Source organism: Chiroxiphia lanceolata, chromosome 1 (assembly GCF_009829145.1).
Source record: "Chiroxiphia lanceolata isolate bChiLan1 chromosome 1, bChiLan1.pri, whole genome shotgun sequence".
NCBI classification, from domain to species: domain Eukaryota; kingdom Metazoa; phylum Chordata; class Aves; order Passeriformes; family Pipridae; genus Chiroxiphia; species Chiroxiphia lanceolata.
In genome coordinates, this window is record NC_045637.1 from 152,845,059 (window position 1) to 152,867,614 (window position 22,556).

The window sequence follows — 22,556 nt, forward strand, 5'->3', positions numbered from 1 at the left end:
TAGCTTTAAAAATATCTGTTAACATTAAAACCCTATATATATATGGGCCCTATATTTAGCATTCACTACAAATAAATGTTCAAATGAACCTATGTGGAGTAAACTTCTGGAGAATTCTTTGGTGAATCCAAAGGAAGATTTTAAATGCTCAGGTAGAAATGTGATTTTATTTATGATCCCTCATTCCCAACAGCTTAAAAAAGGGGCTGATCCCAACTGTTGTCCAGTAATTGAACCTTCTCAGATGAATCTTTGCTCCTTGGTTGGACTTTCATTCCCATACGTGAATACAACCAGGCTCTGGTACATCCTGGTGTACTAGAAATGTGTAAGAATTCTCATATCAGGGTCAGAAACCCACACTCATACCTGTTAACCATGGAAAAGCAACTGAGAAATCAAACTTTGGAATAACTATCTCTTACCCTTTGGGGTATCCCTGTCTTTTTTTTTTTAAAAAGAGACAAATTTACAGTTGCACTGCAGGCACAGAAACACATATTAAGGCATTTTCCAAAATTTCTAAGCTGTTTAGGAGAAAGTACCATTTAAACTGCCACAAAAATACTTATTTTACTTTCAGATAAGTTGGGAAAGGCTGTTAAATAAAGCTACAACAGGGACAAACTAAAGAACTTGTACTTTGAACTCAAAATAATTTAGCTGCAAGACCGATCTCCCACTCTCTGCCCCCTTCAAAATGATCATAAATGTATTAACTTCTTTGTTATATCTTTTTCTCTTCTCTTTCCCCATCCCATTTTTTCCTCAATGACTGCAGCTGCTGGGACATGAATGACAACACTGCCTTGTGGTGGGTGATCAAGGGTCCTGTGGTTGGATCAATCATGGTAAGTAGGACTTGGATTAGACACTTCCTCAACTCTTCTGAGGACAAATAACCAAATTTAAATACCTTCAAATACCTTTACAAACTATGCTGGGCTGGTGGGCACCTTCTCTGAATGCCCATCGTTTGCCACCCACAATGATTTGTAACTCCACTCTTAAAAAGAAGTTTTAGTATGAATTAAATGATGGTTCTCTGCCTGTAAGCAAAGACTGTGCAGAAAAAGGGTTATTCAGTTGTTTAAAAACAGACACCAAAACATCCCAGAGTGTGTGGAGCATTTGTATGGCATGGGATGTGTGGGAATCCTATGCCATTTGGGGCAGCAGCTGAAGGTCAAATGGGACAATCCAGGACATCCAAAACAATACTAGATGCCAACGACCAGGAAAATGGACTCTGGCTGCTGAACGGAACAAATTTCACAGCTACGTTTATCTAATATTAGATTTATAGTAGTATTGTGGTCATAGTGCAAGATTCTAAATTGTCTGCAAGGTGCCTAAGCTCTCTTTAGCTGATGGAGGTCTTAGATTTGACTCAAATGCTGTTGGATACCCATTTATGGATGACTGAGAGGTTCTAATGAGCCCTGTTTGGGCTTCACAGAACCACAGGAAGGGTAAGATTGGAAGGGACCACTGTCCAACCTCCCTGTTCAAGCAGGATCCCCTAGAATATATTATCCAAGATTGTGTCCAGATGGCTTTTGAATATCTCCAGAGCAGGAGATATTCTGGTGCCCCAAAAGAATATGGGGATTTTAAAGTGTTGTTGGGCTCCTGCAGTTGGAAACTAGATTGAGAGCCCAGACAACAGGGTTAGTGGCTCCTGAAAATCTGTTGGGACAGATGTGACAGGGTTGTCACATGGAGATATTTGATTCTGGGCATTCTAAGTTGCTTTCCATGCTCCAGGGACAGCATCAGGCAGGTTTTCAGTGCTTGTTTTGGGAATTCAGACATCCAGCTCACAGGAGTTTTTATCAGATCTGGTGATTCTCCTTGGCAGTATTTGGACAGCTCCCTAAATTAGAGCAACCAGCAGATAAATTAGAGGTAATTCAGCTGATAACAGTGAAGGGGATCAGCATGGAGAGGGTTCAGCCATCCAGGGGTTTTGTCCATGTGTGTGAATTTCCATGCTTTCCAGGCACATTCCATGAAGGATCGCATTCTGGTTTGGTCAATCACTTATACTGGGTTTCTGTTTATAGCACTAAAGAACCAAGAATCTTCTATGGGACAACTGGGCTTCTCCATCCATTTACAGCCCTTGGATCAGATAGAAAATCTTTCTGAAGATTCTGAAATCTTTCTGATGCACACAACTGCTTTAAGTTCTTGGTTCTCCCTACAGAGGACCAACACAAATTTCCACTGTTTTATTCTGGCTTTAAGAAGCTTTGGAGCTGATGGCAGCCAAGTCTGATGCCAGAGCACTGGAAAAAACCCTGATTTTATTAATCTCCAAATATTTAAAAACTGCTAAACTGAGAAGTCCCTTAGTTCAGAGAATGGAAGTTAAAGATGCTTCTATTGTTGAGATCTTTGCTACCTGGTTTTGGTGTGCAGGGATCTCTCTCTTTACTCTCTGCACTGGTTGATAATGAAAAATATTGAAACCCTTCCATTTATATTTCTCTTCTCTTGGTCTTGGAAGTGCAGAAATCCTGACTCACTTTATCTGCAGGAAGAGGGACATTTTTGCCTACAAAGGGGGTGATAAGATGCTTGTAAACTTATCCCATTACTCCTGACCCTATAAAGCTTTTAGAATGCAGTTTGGAGAAGAATAAGGGAATGGAATCAGCAAGTCACTGGGAATGTCCCATTCATACTTTAAAAAAATATGTCATTGTCATAATGTTTTTCTTTTTTTTTTTTTTCCCCCAGATAAACTTTGTGCTTTTTATTGGCATAATTGTGATACTTGTGCAGAAACTCCAGTCACCTGATATCGGGGGCAATGAATCCAGCATTTACTTGTAAGTACAAATAAAACAGTAATCAGTTTAAATTACTAATATACACATAGGAAAAAGAGACAAAGTAAAAAAAGACACCTCAGCTGAACTAGGTCGATTTTCAAAAAGAGTCACAGGGTCTATTAAATTGCTTTGGTTGATTTTTACTTTTATTTTGTTAATCCATCAGCCACCAAAGTGCATTTTAACGCCAGTTTTTTCACCTTTCTTTAAAAGGCCTAGAAAAGAAGCATAAATACAAGATTGAAAAAAAGACCAAAACCAAACCAAAACCAACTTTTTAAAAGGTCAGTTCATACCTGGAAATTAAAATACTGACCAGGTATATACATAACTATTATACTCATGGGACAGTTTGCTGCGCTTCATAAGTTCCAGGGACATGGTCCAAAATTCCTGAAATCAGTGAGATTTAGTGACAAAATTTACTAACTTTGGGCTGAATTCTAATCTAGGAAGATCCCCTAAAATTACTCATGTTCATATTTCTTGTAACCTTAAATTCATTCCATTTAAACCAAACAATTCTCACGCTACTTAAAATTGTTTTGAAATCCACATAAGTCCTAAAACTTTTCTATAGAAGTTTGTGATTTAAGTTTTTTTTTAAGCTGAAATCCTTTTTGTGAGTTTCCACCTTATAAGAAGACAGGTGGGCCATTTGAGATGGTCTTCATTCTAATTTGGAGTGCAGGCAGGCATTCTCCTTATAAAAATTATATCACCCTTTGGAATAACTGGGATACGTGGCAGCACATTTGGTGTTGGTTTCTCTGCCCAAACGCCGCACACATTTGATTTTGCAAATTTTTTTGTGACCTTGGATTATTTCTTGCACTCATAAACGTGGGTAAGACTATTTGATTTAGCACTAAATTCCTGGGGAAAATAGGCAAGCCATGAAAACCTTAAATAAAACTAAAAGATGTCAGGGGAAAGCAGGAGATCCTTATTTTGTAGCAAATACAATTACCCAGTGATTAGTTTCACCCTAAGTAACCACAATCATAATTTAATGATGTCCTCCATTTAAATTACAATTTTCAGGGGAAAATATGTCCTCCAGCTGCCTATTTTTTTCTCCTTTTTATTTTTTCCCCTAGTATCTAGTTTGCATTTCCATGAAAAGATAATATTTTCACGGCTGTAGTCAGACATCCACTTACTGAAAGTGCTGCTCTTGCATCTTGCTCCAAACTGTGTTTCCGCGGCCAAAAATAACGCCTGAAATTCTTTCTGTAAGTGGATATCTCTCAGAAATAAAACTCAGGAGAGGTGAGGAGACGTCAGGTGCATGGTTTTCCTAGGGTTTGCATGAAGACTTCCCGTGGATGTGCTGCTGGGAAGTCCCCCACTGAGTCTCAGGTTGTAATTAGCACCCAAGACGTGCAGAGCTCGTTCCGATTACGACCTCTCGAGTGCATGTTTGGTGTGTGCTGCACATCTCTCACATATGAAGCAAAGCATGCCATGGATTCCAGTGATTTGAACTAGATTATCCGACATCCTTGTCATCCTGGATCAATATGGTGACTGGGTTTTCCTGGTGTTTTTTCCTATGTGTATAGTTAGCCACCAAAACCGAGAGAGAACATCATATTTTCTGTTTCATTCGCTGCCATTATTTTCCATATTTCTTTGCAACTTTCGAACTGGGTGTGTATAAATGGACCTTGCCTTGATGTTTGTGCTATGGAGTGGAGTGTTGTTTATCCAAACAGATCTGACAACAGAAAGGTCACACAGGAATGATTAAAAGGAATGAAATTAATAATTCTGTGCCGATTTACACCAGAGACAGACAATATTTGTGCACACAAAGCCTGTGAAAAAAGAGGTTGTTGTAAGGAAGGAAAAAGTCAGATGATAATCTGGTTCTGTCACCATATTGAAATCTCTGTGGCATTTAGACTGTGGTCCATATGAAGCATTTTCCATGTTCTATTTTGCTGTTTCAAACTATTACAACATCAATCCATCAGAGCAAACTCTCCATCCAGATCTTTATTCCACAACACACTTAAATGCTTTCCCTTCAGTAGCTGAGGAAGGATGAGGTTGAGGAAGGATTTTCAACCTGTTTCTGAAGGAAATATCACACGGTACCTGCAGCAGGGATTGAGATTTATTCTAATGTGATTTATTGGAATAACCCTTTAACCAGCTGGGACTTTCATCATCAAAAAAGAAAATGTAAGACCCCAAAAACTTGTGACTGGGAGTAAGATTTATTTTTTTCTTATAGGTATGGTACATGTTTAGGTTCAGGCCCTTTTAATGATTATTTTATTTAGGAAAATCTACCACTGTTTTCACTTTATAAACATGATGGTCATGGTTCTGCAAAGCACTTAAAGCTGTATTTGACTTTAAAAGCCTTGAGAATGGGCTTAAATTTAAAAGATTAATATATTCATTATTAAAATCTCCCACTAGTGAAGTTCCCTGGGAGCTGTGATCATGGAAGAAGAGCACTGAGGAACTGAGGATTAATTAATACAGTGTAGCCAATGGAGAATATAAGACTTGCTTTAAAAAAAGTCAAACAATCATTTGCATCATTTGCAGCATGTTATGAGTGCTTTAATCCCATAAAAAAATCAGACTTTCTCTCTAAATAACCTGATGATCATTGTATGCAACAGCTGAAAAAAAACTTGGAAATTTGTATCTGATTCCTAACAAGCATTTCAGTCATGATAAAATTCCATTTTATCTACTTGTATGTTCAGTCATCCATTACCTTTCTCATGCCTTTAGTTCCCCCTCAGAGTTGCCTGCATGTGCTGACCCCATTCCAGACTGAAGGGCTCAAGAAGTGACTGGAGGAACAATATCTCCATCTTTTTTCTCACTGATGTTTTAGATAGAAACTCCTCCTTATGGCTGAAAATACTGGGAGATAGATCCATCAAAATATCTAAGCAGCTGAGGTAGGAATTCGAAATATAGAAGACACCTTTTTAATGATAATTTTATTATTGTTTGGGGTTTTTTTCCCCAAGAACTTTTCATAGGCATCGTAATCATTAGTTATGTTTTAGGGTGAGGACTGAACTGCCAAAGGCATGTTTTTTTTCTTAAAACATGTCTGATTTCAATTAATCTTGTGTCAGTCCTGCCAAATAAGCATCCAGCCAAAGAAAGATCAGTAATGCAAATGTAATAGATTTTTGTCTGAGTTGGAAGTTCTGAGACCTTCAGGTGCTGGGGAAGCACAAAGTGACATTGATTGTATTCCCAGAGTAATTAAGACAATGATTAAAATAGTTCAGACAGGTTTCTTGCCCCATCTGGTGAACGAATATCATAAACAAGAAAAATGTGCCATGATTATGGGCAGATAATCATTGAATCATAGAATGGTTTCAGTTGGAAAAGATGGTAAAGCTCACCTCATTCCACCCTCTGTGATGGGCAGGACACCTTCCACTAACCCAGGTTGCTCCCAGTCCCATCCAACCTGGCCTTGGACACTTCCAGGGATCCAGGGGCAGCCACAGCTTCTCTGGGCAACCTGTGCCAGGGTCTCCCCACCCTCACAATAAATAACTTCTTCCTCATATCCAATCTAAACCTACTCCCTTTCTGTTCAAAGCCGTTCCCCCTTGTGACACATCATGCTTCTTACAGAATGAATGTCCATGTCTTGAACTGGTACCTGTGTTCCCCACCCAGTTAGATTTTACCTAACATGCTTCCCAGCAGAGAGAACCACCTGATTCTCAACCATCTCCAGTTGCAGTCTGTAAATATTTTGAAGAAACAGCAGATTATTTGGGAAGCCAAGGGGCACCACATGAATCCAATGTGATGTCACAGTTCTGGGGACTGCAAGCACACATTCACAACCCTACAGCAGCTGGCTCAGCACACAGGGCTCCACATCATTTGCATGGACTTATCATATATCAGTTCCTTCTCTGGAATTTTATAATAAATTGATCTGACAAGGCTTCACTCTTTTCACCACGAAAAATCCAGCCAATAGTGTATAACCTGCTATGTCAGAATCTGCTTTCAGGCATCCTGGTCTTGGTCAAGTATTTGCAGGGAGAGCATGTTCACTCCCCCACAGAAAAGCCATATTTCTATAGAAATGCCCACAAAAAGCTTAAAATCCACGCTGTTATTTTCACCAGCATTGTTGCATTGCTGAAATATTCACTATAGAGAGAAAATCATCCAACAGCACCACTACCATAACACACCACAGTATCTTGTAGGTGTGCATGAAGCAGATGCATGCTGGAATAACCCTTAAGATTAAAAAGACCCACACATTCCCATCAAGTCTTTGCTTATTCATTCATTTTCAAGGATCAAGCACATGTAACTGAAAAATCCTCTTTTTTATTTTATTATTATTATTATTTCCAGCTTATCATGAATAGTGTAATTTGGGAGGGGGAAGCTTCTTTCTGCTTTTGCTTCAACAGATTCTTCATAAATTTTGTATCACATGTTGAAAGCTCAATGAAAAGAAAATAAAGCCCACAAATATGTAGCTAATTCAGGTCTACGTCATTTCTCCACTCAGCATCTTGCTGGAAAGAAAGGAGAATCATGGCATATATCATAGGTAGGTATGATTTTACCTCTGGTGCAACCTAAAGGGTCAGGGCAGGGCGAGCAATGTCGTGACACAGATGTTTTGGTAAACAACACTCCTCTGCACTTCACCTCCAAAGCCACTGGACGCTCAGTGGTTCATTCTGCTACTGCTTTTGTCTTGCTTCAAGTGCTCAGACTGCCAGAGCTGATGATTATCCACGGGGTCTTCCTGCCAAAAGGCTCGTTTTTGGCGAGGAAATGGCAGATGTTGGATGAACAGTGTATTCCTTAGCACGGCACTTCCACCTCCGAACCGCGGGCGCTGCCGGTTGGGTGCTGGAGTGCCCAACAAACCAGCAACAAAAGGAAATGGTGTCCCTGGGTTAATCCCTTCCTACTGCATGGCAATACAATGGAAAATGTAGATGATGGTCCTTTGGTATCAGTGCATGATAATCAAGGAGTTCTCATTTCTAAGAAATACCAGAAGAGTAGATATTTGCTGCCTTGACCAACATTAATTCTTGATGAATTTATTTAAAGCTCATTCACAGCTACTATACTTTTCTTGTACATTGCCCAAGGCAAATTATTATTTTGGGTGTTGGTTTGATGGGGTTTTTTTGGTTTCTGTTTTGCAATTTTTTTTGGAGGGGAAGGAGGTGTTAATTTGTGCCAAATCTTTTCAGGTAGGGCTTGGAAAAAAATCGAGTGTACTCATTAGGAATGTAAAATCATGTGGGCTATGTACCATAATTAGGAAGAACATAATTACACAGGGATTTATTTATTTTCAGATAAAGTAATCAAAAGCTCCATTCTGCTTTGATTATCTATCTATAGGTTTGCTGTGCTGTCAACTGCTGTAACAGCAAACAGCACAGAATATTTAGTGTGTTTATAATGTTCCTGGGAGCTGTTATTGCCCTTGAACAACTGAGGGGATACTCAAAATCCCCCAGGTGCCTGTGGCAGGTAGAGGACAATGAACCTTTGATTGTCAAATCTACTTTCCTAACCTAAACACTGTCCTTTCATCCAGAATGCATCCTTTGCATTCCTACACTGATGATGAGATTAGACCCAAAACTATGTCCACCTTGAAAGTGGTTTTGTTATTCCATGGGCCAAGAGGGATATTCCAGAAGAGCAAATCAGTATTTATAGAAGAAATTCCACCCATGTCCAACGATACTCAAGCACTTGACAGGATCCGATTTTGAAATCGTGGATCACAACAGTTATTTCTCCTGGTTACAAGATCATCTGTGGTGAATGCAATGTTGAAAAGTGTTCTGCTTCTGTTGTTTGGAAATCCTTAGAAAGTGGATTTTAGAGTGCAAGGCCACGTGCCTTGGCCTGCACAGGTGATGTCTGTGTGGTGCAGGCTGACTCCTCTTGTCTTCTGTTCTGCAGTAATACTGAAAAATAGGATGACTTTGTCTTTAAACACTGTTTTGCAAGCAGCTGTAGGGTATTTTTATGGGCAGTTTTATGGCTGGAATGGATATACAGACAGAGGAAAGGATACAAGGCTGATTTTTGTGGTTGATATTTTGATCTCTGTCTAACTTTCACGTTTAAGAATTCTCCAATGGTGACTTGAAATATCTGCTTGGCTCCATGATCTGTGGCACCCTTAGGGAGCAAAGTTCCTTGTCCATGGGTTGTGTACTAAAAAAGCAAAGTGCAGACTTTTTCCCCCCATCTGTTACAAGAGCAAGCCATGAAACGGAAAATAGCATTTTTGCATTAAAAGAGAAGCCACTAAAAGATGGTCCTTCTCTGGAAAGACCAAGGAGCTGTGCAGGTTAGTGAGGGAGAGAACAAAGCCAGGTTTTATCCAACAGTGCAATTCTCTTTACAAAAATGGGGTTTTTTTCCATTTTTTTTAGAAGGCACAGTAAAGCTTGATGGGCTCCCACTTCTATCCATGGTTGCATTGGCCCTAACAGCCTGTTTCCAAAGAGATTTAGGCACGAAAAAAAAGAGCTAAATAGTGTCTTTAGGCTTCCCATTGAAATGTTAGTGTCATATCTCTGGAAATTTCAGATCCAAACATCTTTCAAAGACAGCACTAAACCATCATGGCTTGATTGCCATAACTGGTATGGAGCAGAACTCCCAACAACTGGAGGCTGAAGCCAGTGAGATTTCTATGGAAGTGCTTACGTCTGTTGGGTGCCTGTGTAAATATAGGTCTTTGCCTACGCATGTACTGTCTGAAATTCTATATATATATGTATCTCAAATGGTTCCAGCATTGCTTTTTAAAAGACCACGAATACTTTAGCAACGTGCCCAATATAAAGCCTCTTTTACTGTACCGGGAAAGTGGCTGCACTCAACTAAATTTGCTGTAACATTATAAATTTTTCCACGCACTTGAGCTCGCTGATTAGCAGAAATAAGGCAGCTTTTGTAAGGAAAATGTGATACAGACCTCAAATACGTTTCTGAAGTCACTGCACTTCGTCAAAGTACATAACCTAATTTTGATCTGTATTGATAAGCTTCAGTTGTCATGGTGATCAGCAGGATAGGGAACATCCAGTGCCTGAGGCCATGCATCTTTACCAATTACCCATGGAGGTGGGTGCAGCATCTTTCAGCAGAGTAGCTGGCTTGCTTACTGGGAAAGATAATGGTTTTGGAAGTTGAGAAAAATTTTCGAAAGATTCAAACTGAAAATTAACTTGGGAATATCCAAATTAGACCATTCGGGCTGTTTGCCCTTTCCCTCCCACGTTGCTCATATTCTGCTGTTTCGAAGTCACTGTTAGACTGAAAGGGACAGATCTGAAAATTTGTTTTCTCCCTCAATCAGTTTGCACTTCTGATTCTTTGAATCAGTTGCTTAGTGTAAAGATAAAGGTGGAGTTGAAGCAACTGGTCGTGCATCAGTTGTTGTGAGACTGCAGGGAATGGGGAGTAATTCTGACATCTCTGATCTTGAACGTGCTTTCAATTTACATCAAAGCTTGATGCACACCAGCACCCGTGGTCTTCCATTTAGTTTTTGCTGCCATTCACATTTTTGCCTCTATCATATGAGAAGAAAAGGAGTTTACATTCCCCTCAGTGTCTCTGCTTCTCCTTGACACTGATTTATTGTGTCTCACTTCAGCAACTGGCAGGTTTCACGTCCAGGGGGTTTAGTTCTACATCTGAGGAGTTATTAGGATGTACTCCATACAAAGACATAGCCTGAGGTATGGAAGGGACAAGAAAGATGGTGCTGTCCCAGTGCACATGGTCTTTTGATCTGGAAAGATGAACTTCTTGTGAGGCTCTTGTAACTGATGCTGTGTGTAAAAGGAACTGTGCGGTGCAAAGTAATCAGTTAATTTTCCAGGAACAAACTCTTCCTTCCTTGGAGAGTACCAGTACACCCTCAGAGGCCACCAATTTACAGTGGTTTAATATTGAATTGAGTCTCAGTGAATCAAATGTAAACCACCTCAAGACAGGACCAACCCAAAGTTGTGCCTAAGGTTCACATCACAGCCTTCGTACCTCATTTGCTGCTCACCTGTATCATTACTGAGAGATTTCCAAACTGAAATTCCTCTTTATGTTTCCAAAGAAAACACTGGAGTTGTTCAGCTGATTAAATGTCTGCAAGCCCAGGCTTTTTCAACAAAGGCAGTGCTCTCTTTTTTTCATTAGAGAGGGTTGTAGAGCTGGTTTATAACTTGAATCCTCGCCTGCAGCAATCTCGTGCGATATGTAAGGCAGGTGAGTCAAAACAGTGTAACTGAAGCTTCAGAGCTGCAAATTATATAAACTCAGTGTAGTTACACCAGTACTGAGCTGACAGGACCAAAACCTGTCTTCAGTGCCTGAAAACCCACTTCTTGTGGCAGACTGTGACAATAAATCCTCTGGGGGTTTGGCTCGTTCGTTTTGTTTTGAGGACAACGAGCTAAATCACGTCCTCAGATATTTATGTCTGTGTTTGGACGAGCACATTCTTCATTCCAAACAGTAAAGCTACATTCAAAACCACTTAAGAATCTCATTTCCTGTGGTACATTTTTCTCATTAAGCATTCTATTGTCTGCTGCACCACATTTTCGTTGCTGCACTTCCAGCAGGATTATTCCACAGTGCATGAGACGTATCTGTGGAACGGGAATAACCCAGCCTGGTAAAACAGGACCTCCAGAGTTACTGCAGAGGAAGGATCAGGGCATGTAACTTTGAAGTTACAGTTCATTTAAAGACTGGTTTCATGGAAATATTCTGCTCTCCACTTCCAGCTTTATTCTCTAGAGCAAAGGCAAATATTAAACTTTATCTCTTCTTTAATTGATCTCTGGGTGTAGCAATGGCTTTCTCCATCCTTTAATGTCCACCCTGTAGAAGTTAGCAAAGCCAAGAATGAACAGGGTAGACATGATTTTCGACTCTCTTTGACCGTTTTGTTTCATTTTCAAGCCTCAGATCTGCTCAAAGGTCAGATTTTTTTGGACAAAATGTTCTTGTCCAAGTTCATATTGGTTAAACATTCATTTTCAGCCAGAGCATTATTCTGCAAGCAGAAATTCAGCTTCAGTCTCTAAGTTTGGTGGTGTTAGCAGTGAAAAGTAGAGCTCTAGGTAACAAGGCTGAGAATTTTGGATTTCCTTTCAATTAAATACTAGACAAACAGTTTCCTTTTTTTCTTTTTTTTTCATGAAGAGCACAACAGTGGTTGTATTTTTAGCAAGGTAGCACAGTATCCACACAGCACAGGATCCTGGTTTAATAAGATAATGGTGCTGGGCTCATTCCGTAGTCAGTAGAGATCTACTCAGTCCAAAGAATTAAACCCTTAGTACAACTTATTTAATTTTTAAAAAAGATGTTTAAAAGAGGTCAGGTAAATCTCAATTTATGATCTGTTTCACACCACTTACTGCAAAGCTGGTGTGGGGTAACAAGGTGAAAAGCACCCAGCTATACTGTTAACTCCAAAAATTAGGTGAGATGGAACTAAATGACAATTTTGCTAAGAAACTTATTCTGGGTGTGGATGAGGGGGATCAATGACTCGACCTGCACGTGGTGGGTCAAACCTGCAGCCACTGCAGAATTGTACAGTCTGTTTCCTGCTCACAGAACAAGTCCAGTTTTCCAAACTCTTTACATCCGATCTGTAAGTCCAGAGGGTTTGTGAATGTAGTTGGTGTATTGGCCAGGAAAGAAGTCCACCTTCAGGAATTCCTCAGCTACTGAGGAGCAAGGAGGAGTCCCTTGACCTATAGCAGTGTCAGCTCAGGGTAACAGTAGGTATGTGGGATAAACTATAGATTATATAGGTCCAATTTTCAATTTTCTCCTCTCTCTCCCATACAATCTTTCTACTCTCCCTTTGGCTAACTTTTTACTGTATTTTCAATACTTTATTTCATTGATTTGTTTCTACATTCCTTCTCCTCCTACTATATAGTGGCCAACCCTGTTCATAGTGAGGTTACACAGAATGACCCAAGCAGGGGTGCACAAAGATCCTTAACGAGGCACAGTTTTTATTTGCATGACTCAAATTCTACCTTTACTGTGTTTCCCAAAGGATTCCCTATCAGCATATTCAGAGACAAGCCACAAATTCTGTCATTCCCTGCGTGTCGGTAGAGACCTAACTTCAGAACCCTGACCATTTCCATCATGGATAATGCAGCATAACTTCATTCCCCTGGGTCAGCATGTTCATTTTACTTCCCTTAAGTCCCTCTGAGAAACTCACAAAGCCTTTAGAACCGAATTGCAACTATTTTTGCCTCCAGTTTGTGTAGTCTCTCATTTGCATTAACGTGCCGGCCGTCAAGGTGTTCGAGTCTGATAAGGTGGCCTTCAGCCACATCGTACATCACTCATTGAATCCTGGGAATGTTTAACTTTTTCTTTCCCCTTCCACCCTAGCACCCTCCCTCTTCCTCCCAGATGCAGCTGCAGTCCATGCCCAGGACACGTGCGGTGAGACTCAGCTTGTTTGCCTTTAGCTGTCTCAAGTCTCGTATTTAATCTGAGCAGTCCAGTCGTCGTCTTATGGTTAAACTGGGAGCCTCGGGGCACCCCCGTCAGACACTGCACCCCGTGTGTCTTAGAGGCCTCTGTCACACGGGTCAGCTCAGCCTGGAAGTCCCTGTTCTTTCCATGACTGAGTGACTCCAAGGTGATAGCTCAGTTTAAGTTTGTCTCCAAACACGTAGAGTTAGATGTGACCGAATCCGTTCTGTGTGTGCCCACAGAGGTCTGAGGATCCTGCCCCGATTCATGCAGTGTTTTGATATCCATAATCTCGTTTTCTATTAATTTTCTCTTATTTGTCTGATTTTTCCTCCTTCACATTCCTTTCTGGTTCCTGCCTCCTCTGTTTCTTCTCTCTTTCTCCCTCTCCTTCCACCAATGTCTCTATTTTGATAATAAATAAATAAAGATTATTTATAAAGGAAGGAAGAAAATAAAACTTCTACAAAATCTGTACTCCAAAGATTTTGGGACACTTTACAATATCTAAAATCAGAGAGATGATTATACCTAAATTAGAAAGGATGGAGATAAAAAAATATATTAACTCTCCTAAGAAGTGCTCACAGTTTTTCATCAAAAGCCCATGTGGAAATACCCCCTCCTCAGGTGGGAAGCAGCACTTAATTCTTAGATATTACTTTCAAAACTAAGTCTGTCCTATTTGATAATTTTAGCAAATACAGAGTCCTGTCATGTTGGTCTGTTCACTAGAAAAAATTATTTAAAAAATCAATCCCTGTCAAATAAAACAGGGTACAAGCAGTAAACATGGGGGGGGAGGATTTTTTTCCAGATTTCCATGGCAACATTAAGTATATAACTGAAGAGCACAAATCCCTACAACACCCCATGATTAAGAGTTTTTAAAATCATGACTGGTTTTTAGATGCTTCGTTTTCAGGTTCTGTGCCTGGAAATGCCTTCACAAGTGCTCCTTCTCAACAAAGGCTGAGCAGCCCTCTTGTGGTAAAAATTGGTCTGAGAAAATATGTTTCAGAACAATCAAATAATTGTTCAGATAAAAATAAGTGAGACACTTAAAATCCATAATCACTTCTGAAAGTCTCAGTCGTAGTACAATTGAATTAACTCTAAAATTTCCCTCCTTGATTTTGATCAGTTTTTACTGACAATTAATCCCCAGCTTAACTCTGTGAAAAACAGAGTTAGTTCAGAAATTTATCACGGAAGTGATGCTGTAAAAGGAACAGCTATTTTCATATTTACTTCCTGAGCATCATCCAAGAACTGAATTCATTTTGCAAGTTGAAACACGATTACTATTCCTATTTGCTGGATGTGTGCATACCACAAATACTGTATTATTTCCAGCTTTTATACAATAATATTTAAGAAAAACACAGTTTTCAGGCTTTGATTACCTGAAAAGAAAAAAAAACCCTCTAGTAACAAGGATTGACTTAGAGGAGTTAAAAGTGGGGAGAAATTGAGTATGTTTTCAATTTATTCTGTTTTACTGTTCAGCTTACAAGCTCCATCTTCCATCTATGCTTAGATGACCACAAATCTTAGACTGTGCCTTTTAGCAGAGCAAGAGAGACAGAGTTTGGTTTGTTGGAACAAAATTAGATGTTTGCCTTGAAGGCAATTGCTTTAAAATTCATCATATTGTCCTTTATATTTGCTGGAGATTAGTCAAGGTGTTTGGTGTGCTGTTCATCCCATCCTAAAGTGGACATCTAAAATAGTTCGGATATACCCTGGCCAATAACTGTATTTCTCTCTCAACTACTTATTCTCTCTGATGATTCTCAAAGGACAAAGATTTCCAGTTTACTCAGATATTTACACTGTAAACATCTAATCTTCCCTGAGGTGAATCCCACCAAAACAACCACATGTTGAAAGCAAGACCAAAAATCTCCCCTTTAGAGTCGACGAGAAACCACTATTTTCAATTTTCATGTTTTTCAGCCCATTGTGTCAGTCATAAACTTTCTTACAAGATCCCTCCAAATGCCTTCCCATGTTTCAGATTACCCTTCTTGGGGGCTGATTTAAGTTAGCCCCTCTCTGGCTGGTTGCAAATGACCATCCCGTTCCCCACAGCAGCTCTTTCGGGGGTACAACACGTAGAGATCACGGTTCTGGTTACACAGTTTATGGACCTGCTGCTTTTGTGGCCACACTGTCTTAGTGTGTGTGACAAAAAATAGGTGGTACATCCAAATGGCTCACCAGACCTGCAGTTTCCACACTGAACTCCCTCCCCACCATCAAGGAAGATGGGTTAGAAAGTGCTTTGGTGTCTTTACCAGTACCCTTTGCTGCAAAGAAGGGATCCACACACCCTGGGTGCTCACACACGAAAGTGAGGAACATCTGATCCAACTTCACCTTAGGCTGACCACCACCCTACAAGTTTATGTTCCTACCTGACTGTTCTCCACAAGCATGCAGTCGACTTCCATCGAATATATTGTTCTGTGACCCTCTGTACAACCCCCAGGCTGCAAAGGTCGTGTATATTTTGGGTGCCTAACGCTGCCTTCAGGTCGTTCAATTCTTGGCTTGTCCGTGAACCAACACATTGAATCGCCAGCAAAAGCCAGTGCATTTTTAATTTATATTTTTAATTTACATTTTTTGCTTCAGTCCAGCAGCTGGTTTGTGCCGTAGCTCCGTTCTGTGGTGTCTGCTTTCCATCTTTGTGACGTGTCTCATGAAATGTGTTGTGAGTGACCTACCTTGGCCTGTTCACGAGATGCTGAAAAAAAAAAAAAATTGCTAATCTTGTCATATTTAGCAGCTGCGTTCAGAAATGCTACTGTAAGCCTAAGAGGGCTAACCAGCACTCTTGCAAGATGTCAGAACTATCAACCATTACCCTGTAAGTGTTCACACTCCTGTGACATTACTGTGTTTATGTATGAGCATGTTGCAATTAAATGAATGGATAAGAGCAGAGGGGTAGCAAGTGGAGAGCAAGCATTCATTGAGTTCTTGTTGCATGGAGAATTTTTTTTTTGTTCTTGTTCTGTGCTTTTGCTGATGCACCACAGTCGAGGATTTTAAGGTTATTTTTTTAATTTTTTTTTTTTTTTTTTTTGGCTGATGCTATTTATGGTTTGGGGTTAATAAATAGCTGCTCTTTATTATACAGAAGAGAGGGGAGCACATTCACACTGAGAGGAAATGTTTCACCTGAAAGTTTGCTAGAAAAACAAGGACAAGGCAAGATTGAGTCAGTCAGACTCTCAGTGGGTATAAAACATCTTTTATACATGGGTATAAAACTCAGTGAATTATATTAGTAAACACCTGGGGTAAGGAAGGGTTAAGATTAACCCAATATCAAAATAGTTTGTGTCTAGTCAGAAATCAGAATCACAGAATCAATAAGGTTGGAAAAGACCTCCAAGATCTTCAAGTTGAAGTCATTGTCAAACACTTATCTGTTGAGAGTGAGGCATCCAGAAGAGTGAGTAAATGCCATTCAGCCTAGAGAGTGTGGGTTAATCACTTTTCCACAGTCCACCTCACCCTTTGTTTCATACAAGAAGCCCACAGGTTGTCAGGGATACATAGAATTATTAAGTGTGGAAAAGACCTCCAAGATTGTCATCTCATTTTGTTTAGGTGAGGAATATCTTTCAGAAGTCTGTTGTACAGTGTGTTTTCTGATGATCTGGATCCTGAATTTCACAGCAGTTTTTCAAATCAGCACTCTCAGAGATGTCCTGACACGCAGACCCAACACTCCAGGGTTTTGCTGTGGAATCCTTAGTAATTATTTTTTACACATTAAAGGAAAAGGGGTTGTTTTGTAACTTAACTACATATCTAGTTATGCCTTTTTAGCTAGGAAAAAAACCCAAGAAAGTGAATTTTCTCAGTGATTTTACATCTCCTCAAGATACTTAAGAAACAGATGCTCAAAACATTCGATCAAAAGGCTGACACTGTGCAAATAATAAAAACAGAGAATAAAAGAACAGTTAGCACATTTATCTTCTACACTTCGAGAAGATGAAGACTAAGAGCAGTTAGGTAAAACTAGGACCTACATTTAGGAGGAGATTTAAGTTCACTGCTCAACTGACACCCTGATGCAGCACAGACTTCATGTTGAGCCTTTGCAGAGAAACAAATGTCATATTAAATGCAGTGTTTTAGAAAGATGGGACAGTGACAACTATCTGAGGTGAAATCCTCTCCCTGGTCAATAGCAAGGAGAGTTCAGCCTAAACAGGAGGTATTTAAACCTAATTTTTTGGTGTTAAAACATGGAAGTCTCAGTAAGCTTCCCTGTTTTTCAAGCCCTTGGTCTGAAGATGTGGTTTGTGCATGGGAAAATTGAAAAGCTCTAATCACTTGCTGTGTTTAGGTATTATCTCAGCTATTTTGGAAGTGATCCTACAGACCTGATTTTGGAAAAGGCATGTATCTGTCAGGGAGATTATTCAGATTCCTGGAAGTCATGTTAACTATGATTACCATCTTTGTGATAAAACAGATACTTCAGTTTATTAAACATGAGCTATATCAAGCATTTCCTCACTAGTGCCAGCATGTATCTTCATGGTTTGCTCTTTATCCTTCTATCTGAAATATTGTCATGATTATTTCTTTGCACATACTCACCACTGAGATGATGGATGTGCACATTTGGCCAGAAAAATTGGATTCCTCTAATCTGAACTTCACAAGTGTACAGGGTAGCAATTTATGTGGCAAACTCAGTCCAGACTCCCTTTGTGGCCAGTGGGTAGATTTAGGATGTGATAAGAACTTCCTTAGGGGCAGGTGATTTGTCCTTGTGTGTAAGTGCTTCTTACTCTTCACAGGCAATGAAAGGAATGTAAATGTGGATTTAATTTAACTGAAATTAGATGTCATCATTGCAGATGTCTCATAGCATGAAGCTGGTCAATATATACATAAATAGATGCATTCAGTACATACCCATGTGGTTTACAACAGGAGTCTCTTCTTAAAGAGACACCTATAGCAGGCAAGAACTAGGCCTTAAAAGTGCATTTTTCTCCACATTGAATTTAGAGACATTATTTTAATAATTTCATGATCAAAACCTACATTTATGTATGTCCCAACCTTGGTGAGATGAATGTTGCTTTACATGACTACAGACCTTGACATCTTCATCCCAAAAGTTTATATTTGATCCAAGTATTTCACTTAAGACTCAGCTTTTAAACTGAACAGCTCTCTGACTTAAAACAGGCAGGACTAAGTAGCAAAACAACTACATAATCTTTCTTCAGATTCTGTGGTTTGGAGATCTTTTGCTTCTTTGCGCAGTCTGTGATCTTTTGCCTCAAAGAAGTTGAGTGGTGAGAATTTCTGAGATCAGGGCAACAAACTCTTTACCAGAGTAAAAGTTACTCTCAGTTTAAGAGCACCCAGTGTCATCTCAGACCTTTTGTAGGTTGCAGTGGCTTTTTTGAGCTACACAACTTTGCAGTGGGTCCAACAGAAGCAGCTGCAGACGTGGCACAAGACACATCCTCAGTGCAGTGGAGATACCTGGAACTGATGGGAGAGTAACCTCTAAACTGCCATCTTCACCTTTCTGACAGAAAATAGAATGATAATCCCAAATTTCCTTACTCAATTCCTCCTGGAGCCTCAGGTCCCCTGATCTAGAGGACACAGGTTTTTGATGTTCTCCATTCATTTCAAATGGCACCATCACACATCCAGCTCAGCAGTTCTTGCCCTTGTATCTGCAGCTTCTGAGTCTGGAGAAATATTTTCATTACATTCCTTTCACCAGAGGTGGAAGAACTCATTTAGACCATTGGTCCTTGTTCCTTATTGCACAGTTGATCAAAATATTCTTTTTTTAATCTGATGTGCAATTATTATGTTCAATCAGAGCATTAATTAGTCTTCTAGAAACGTGTTTTAAAATGTGGAATAGAAACACACTGAAATATTCAGTAGAAATAACTGGAAATTCTACTCAGCAACACAATGTGATCTGTATTTTAATTTCAAATTCATGCCCAGTTTTGTCTTTTGTAATATCCATAGACATATTAGTGCTTTCAGTAAGTGTGGATGCACAATGGAAAACTAAAAACATGGTTCCTTCAAATACTGGTCAAAGTTAGAAAGTCTTTCTACTTTCTTTTCCTATTAGTATCAAGAGATTTTTTCATAATTCAATAGAGGAGTGAGGAAAAACAGAGGACACCAATATCTGCATGTGTTTGTACCAACACTTTATGGAAAGGGCACATTCAGAGCCAAACTATAGGAGAAAACCCTGTGTTAAAACTGATTTTAAGCACAATAACAGCTGAAAAATAGAATGTCAGGCTCAACAAAAACTGAAATGCAACTTGCTTGTTTTTTTTTTTAAATAGCTTTAAGACTTTTCTCTACCTGATGGAATGTAAATAAGGCTTTCACTAGACCTTCTGGAGAACATTGTCTTCTAAACAGTTTAATCCTAACTGAGTGATTATTGTCCTCAGAACTTTCAGATCCATCCCACAAGCTTCTTGCCTCTCTGAAAAAATATGGAAAGAAAAGAGGATGACTATCTTTGGCTGTTACACTGCTGAGAATTCCACTGTTTCCTTTAACATTTTCATTCCCCATAAACTTATATGTTTCACAGAAATTACTTCATCTTTTTTCTTCCTAATCTTGAAAAAAAAAAATCAATTCATCATCATCTTTACAGTCATCAGTATCTCTCAATTTTTTTCCCATTATTGAAATCTGCTTTTCCTCTTCATTCATCTTAATAATCTTAATAATCTATAAACTCCAGAATGTGTTACTTCTTACCTTTAATGTATTTTCTTCATGACTTTCATGACAGTACTGAAGACAGCATTTGAAATAATTTGATTATGGCATTATACTTCAAGATCCTACAAACTAATTGTATGATTAATCAGGTCTAATTAATGCCACAAAACTGACAATAGAAAAAGACTTCCTCTACATCTTTCCCAAAATTAATCTCCCATGAGTGCAGTGAGGTAGAACATATTAATAGACAATTCTATTCTGACTTTTAGATCAAAACAACATTTATGCTTTTGTTATTGTTGGCATTAATTCTGAATATAAAGGATAACAGATTTTGAGAGATGATGCTTCTTTGTCAAGTTTACTACCTTTAATTTGATTTTCTTTTAATTCCACGATTAGTTTAAGGCACGTTCTTTACATCCTTTTTGGTTTATAGGGATAACATTGTTCTCTACACTTCTCCTCAGTGTTTCTTTTCATTTTCATGAACCGTAGTACAGGTCCATAGAGAAAAAAGACCAAAAGCTCTTTTAGTCCATTACACTGTTTCACTCCTGTATAGATAAATTTTTCTAGAGATCACCAAAGCTGAACACTCTGTATGATCATCAACCTATTCCAAGACCATTCTTATCTTTTTTAAAAAAACTTTTGGCCAGTGTCTAACTTGATAACTCACAAGAACTGTGTTCTCTGGTTTTTGGGGTCTTTCACCAAGCCTTGAGGTTTGGTGTCCATCAGACTCATGACTCAGGTGTGTTCAGTGCAGTCTCAAGGCAGGAGTTGGGATGTATTTATCCCTGTTAGTGCCCAAAGTCCCACTGACAGACATCAGCAATGCACTGATGTCCCATTTACAGGTGTTGGGGACAATATCGTATGTTCAGAGTTCTTGGAGATGTATTAATTAAGTTTTCATTTTCAGTAAGTCCAACACATCATTTTGGGTTATCACTGAGCTTGAATTAGCAAATTCCAGTGTGTCCCTACAGATAAAAGCAGAGTGAACATTTGAATTTTAAAAAGTGTGCAGCTCTTAGAAAAATCTTCACAGCTTTTTGCCTTCCTTTGTCCTTCATCTACCTTCTTAACTTACTTGAGTGTCATCAATGATATTCTTCCCCTTTGAAAATGTCCTGGAGGTTACTTTAGGTCACTTTGTTTAAAAAAAACAACACACATTTCCTTATTTTTGAATCATCATTTACTTTCTCTTTGATCTTTTTTTTTGCTGCTCAATCAGCAAATGGCACTGACCAAAACATGCACAAGTCTTGGCTGGCCCCCTGTTTTTGGGGAATTTCACCAGTTAAATGCTTACATACAGCTATTTCCAGCCCTTTTATTTTTTATGTACTGAGCCTAATTTCCCTCTGAAACCTCTTTATCCTGAAGCAGTGGAAATTAGTTAAACAGCAGAATTGCACTTAGCTTTCCAACAGTATAAATGAGACCAAAATGAAGACCTTGAGTAATAATCATGAATATAAGAACAAGAACATACAGGATTTTTAGCTTTATTTGTGTGGCTGTTGGTTTTTTTGGCTTTACTTGTATGGTTGTTTTGGAATTCTTTTGCTATGCAGAAAAAAATTCACACACACACACACAGACAAAATATAGGAAAAAAAAAAGTGGTTTCAAACACTCCATTGGGATTAAGGTTTATAATTGTGCTACGGTAGCAGTCTGAATCCTTTAGCAAGATTCCCCTCTTCGTTTTTGGGCACAATAGGAAGAAATTCCTGCTTATAATAATGAAAATTAAAATAAGAGAATAGAGCATTAATCATTATTAATGTGCTATTATTGTAGCAGCGTGAAAGAAGTTGGAGCAAACTGCAGTGTGTGTGAAATCACTCGTTGGGAACAAACAGGAATGTCGTGTATTTGTTTGTATAATTACGCAGTGTACGTATTTTCCCAGAAGTCAGTCAGCAAAACGTTTTCTGCTTTCTTCTTTAATTAAAGCACAAGGTGATTATTGCAAGGCTGCATTAAAGTTCTCTCCCTCTGTTGTCACAGGAGGCTGGCTCGCTCCACGCTGCTGCTCATCCCCCTGTTCGGAATTCACTACACAGTGTTCGCTTTTTCGCCTGAAAACGTCAGTAAGAGGGAGAGACTGGTGTTTGAATTGGGACTGGGATCCTTCCAGGTGATTATTCACTGAATTCTGGTTTTGTTAGAATGAAATCTCTATGTTTTTTGGGTTTTTTTAGATACTTTGCATGCACAGTTCTCAGAGTGTGTCTTTGTTTGCTCATGTGGATGTTTTGTGTACTAGGATTTTGGGTTTGATTGGTTGGTTGCCTGTTTTAACCCCTGGTATTTTGTGTTATTCCTTCAGGATTTAAATTACATTACATTAACTTTTTTCATACATTACATTTTTTT

At 39.1% G+C, this 22,556-nt stretch overlaps 1 protein-coding gene across 9 annotated transcripts in view; it reads left to right on the forward strand.

Annotated features, from left to right (window-relative positions):
* Positions 1-22,556, forward strand: part of ADCYAP1R1 (ADCYAP receptor type I) — a 149,797-nt gene that overhangs the window by 115,530 nt on the left and 11,711 nt on the right. For 3 of the 9 annotated variants that reach the window (XM_032683656.1, XM_032683639.1, XM_032683648.1), the window contains 5 exons: positions 782-851; positions 2,746-2,837; positions 13,299-13,352; positions 16,177-16,260; positions 22,188-22,317. In XM_032683656.1, coding sequence (XP_032539547.1) covers positions 782-851; positions 2,746-2,837; positions 13,299-13,352; positions 16,177-16,260; positions 22,188-22,317 — 430 coding nt within the window. The remainder of the gene's footprint in view (positions 1-781; positions 852-2,745; positions 2,838-13,298; positions 13,353-16,176; positions 16,261-22,187; positions 22,318-22,556) is intronic. The other 6 variants (XM_032683675.1, XM_032683693.1, XM_032683665.1 and 3 more) reach the window with 3 other exon arrangements.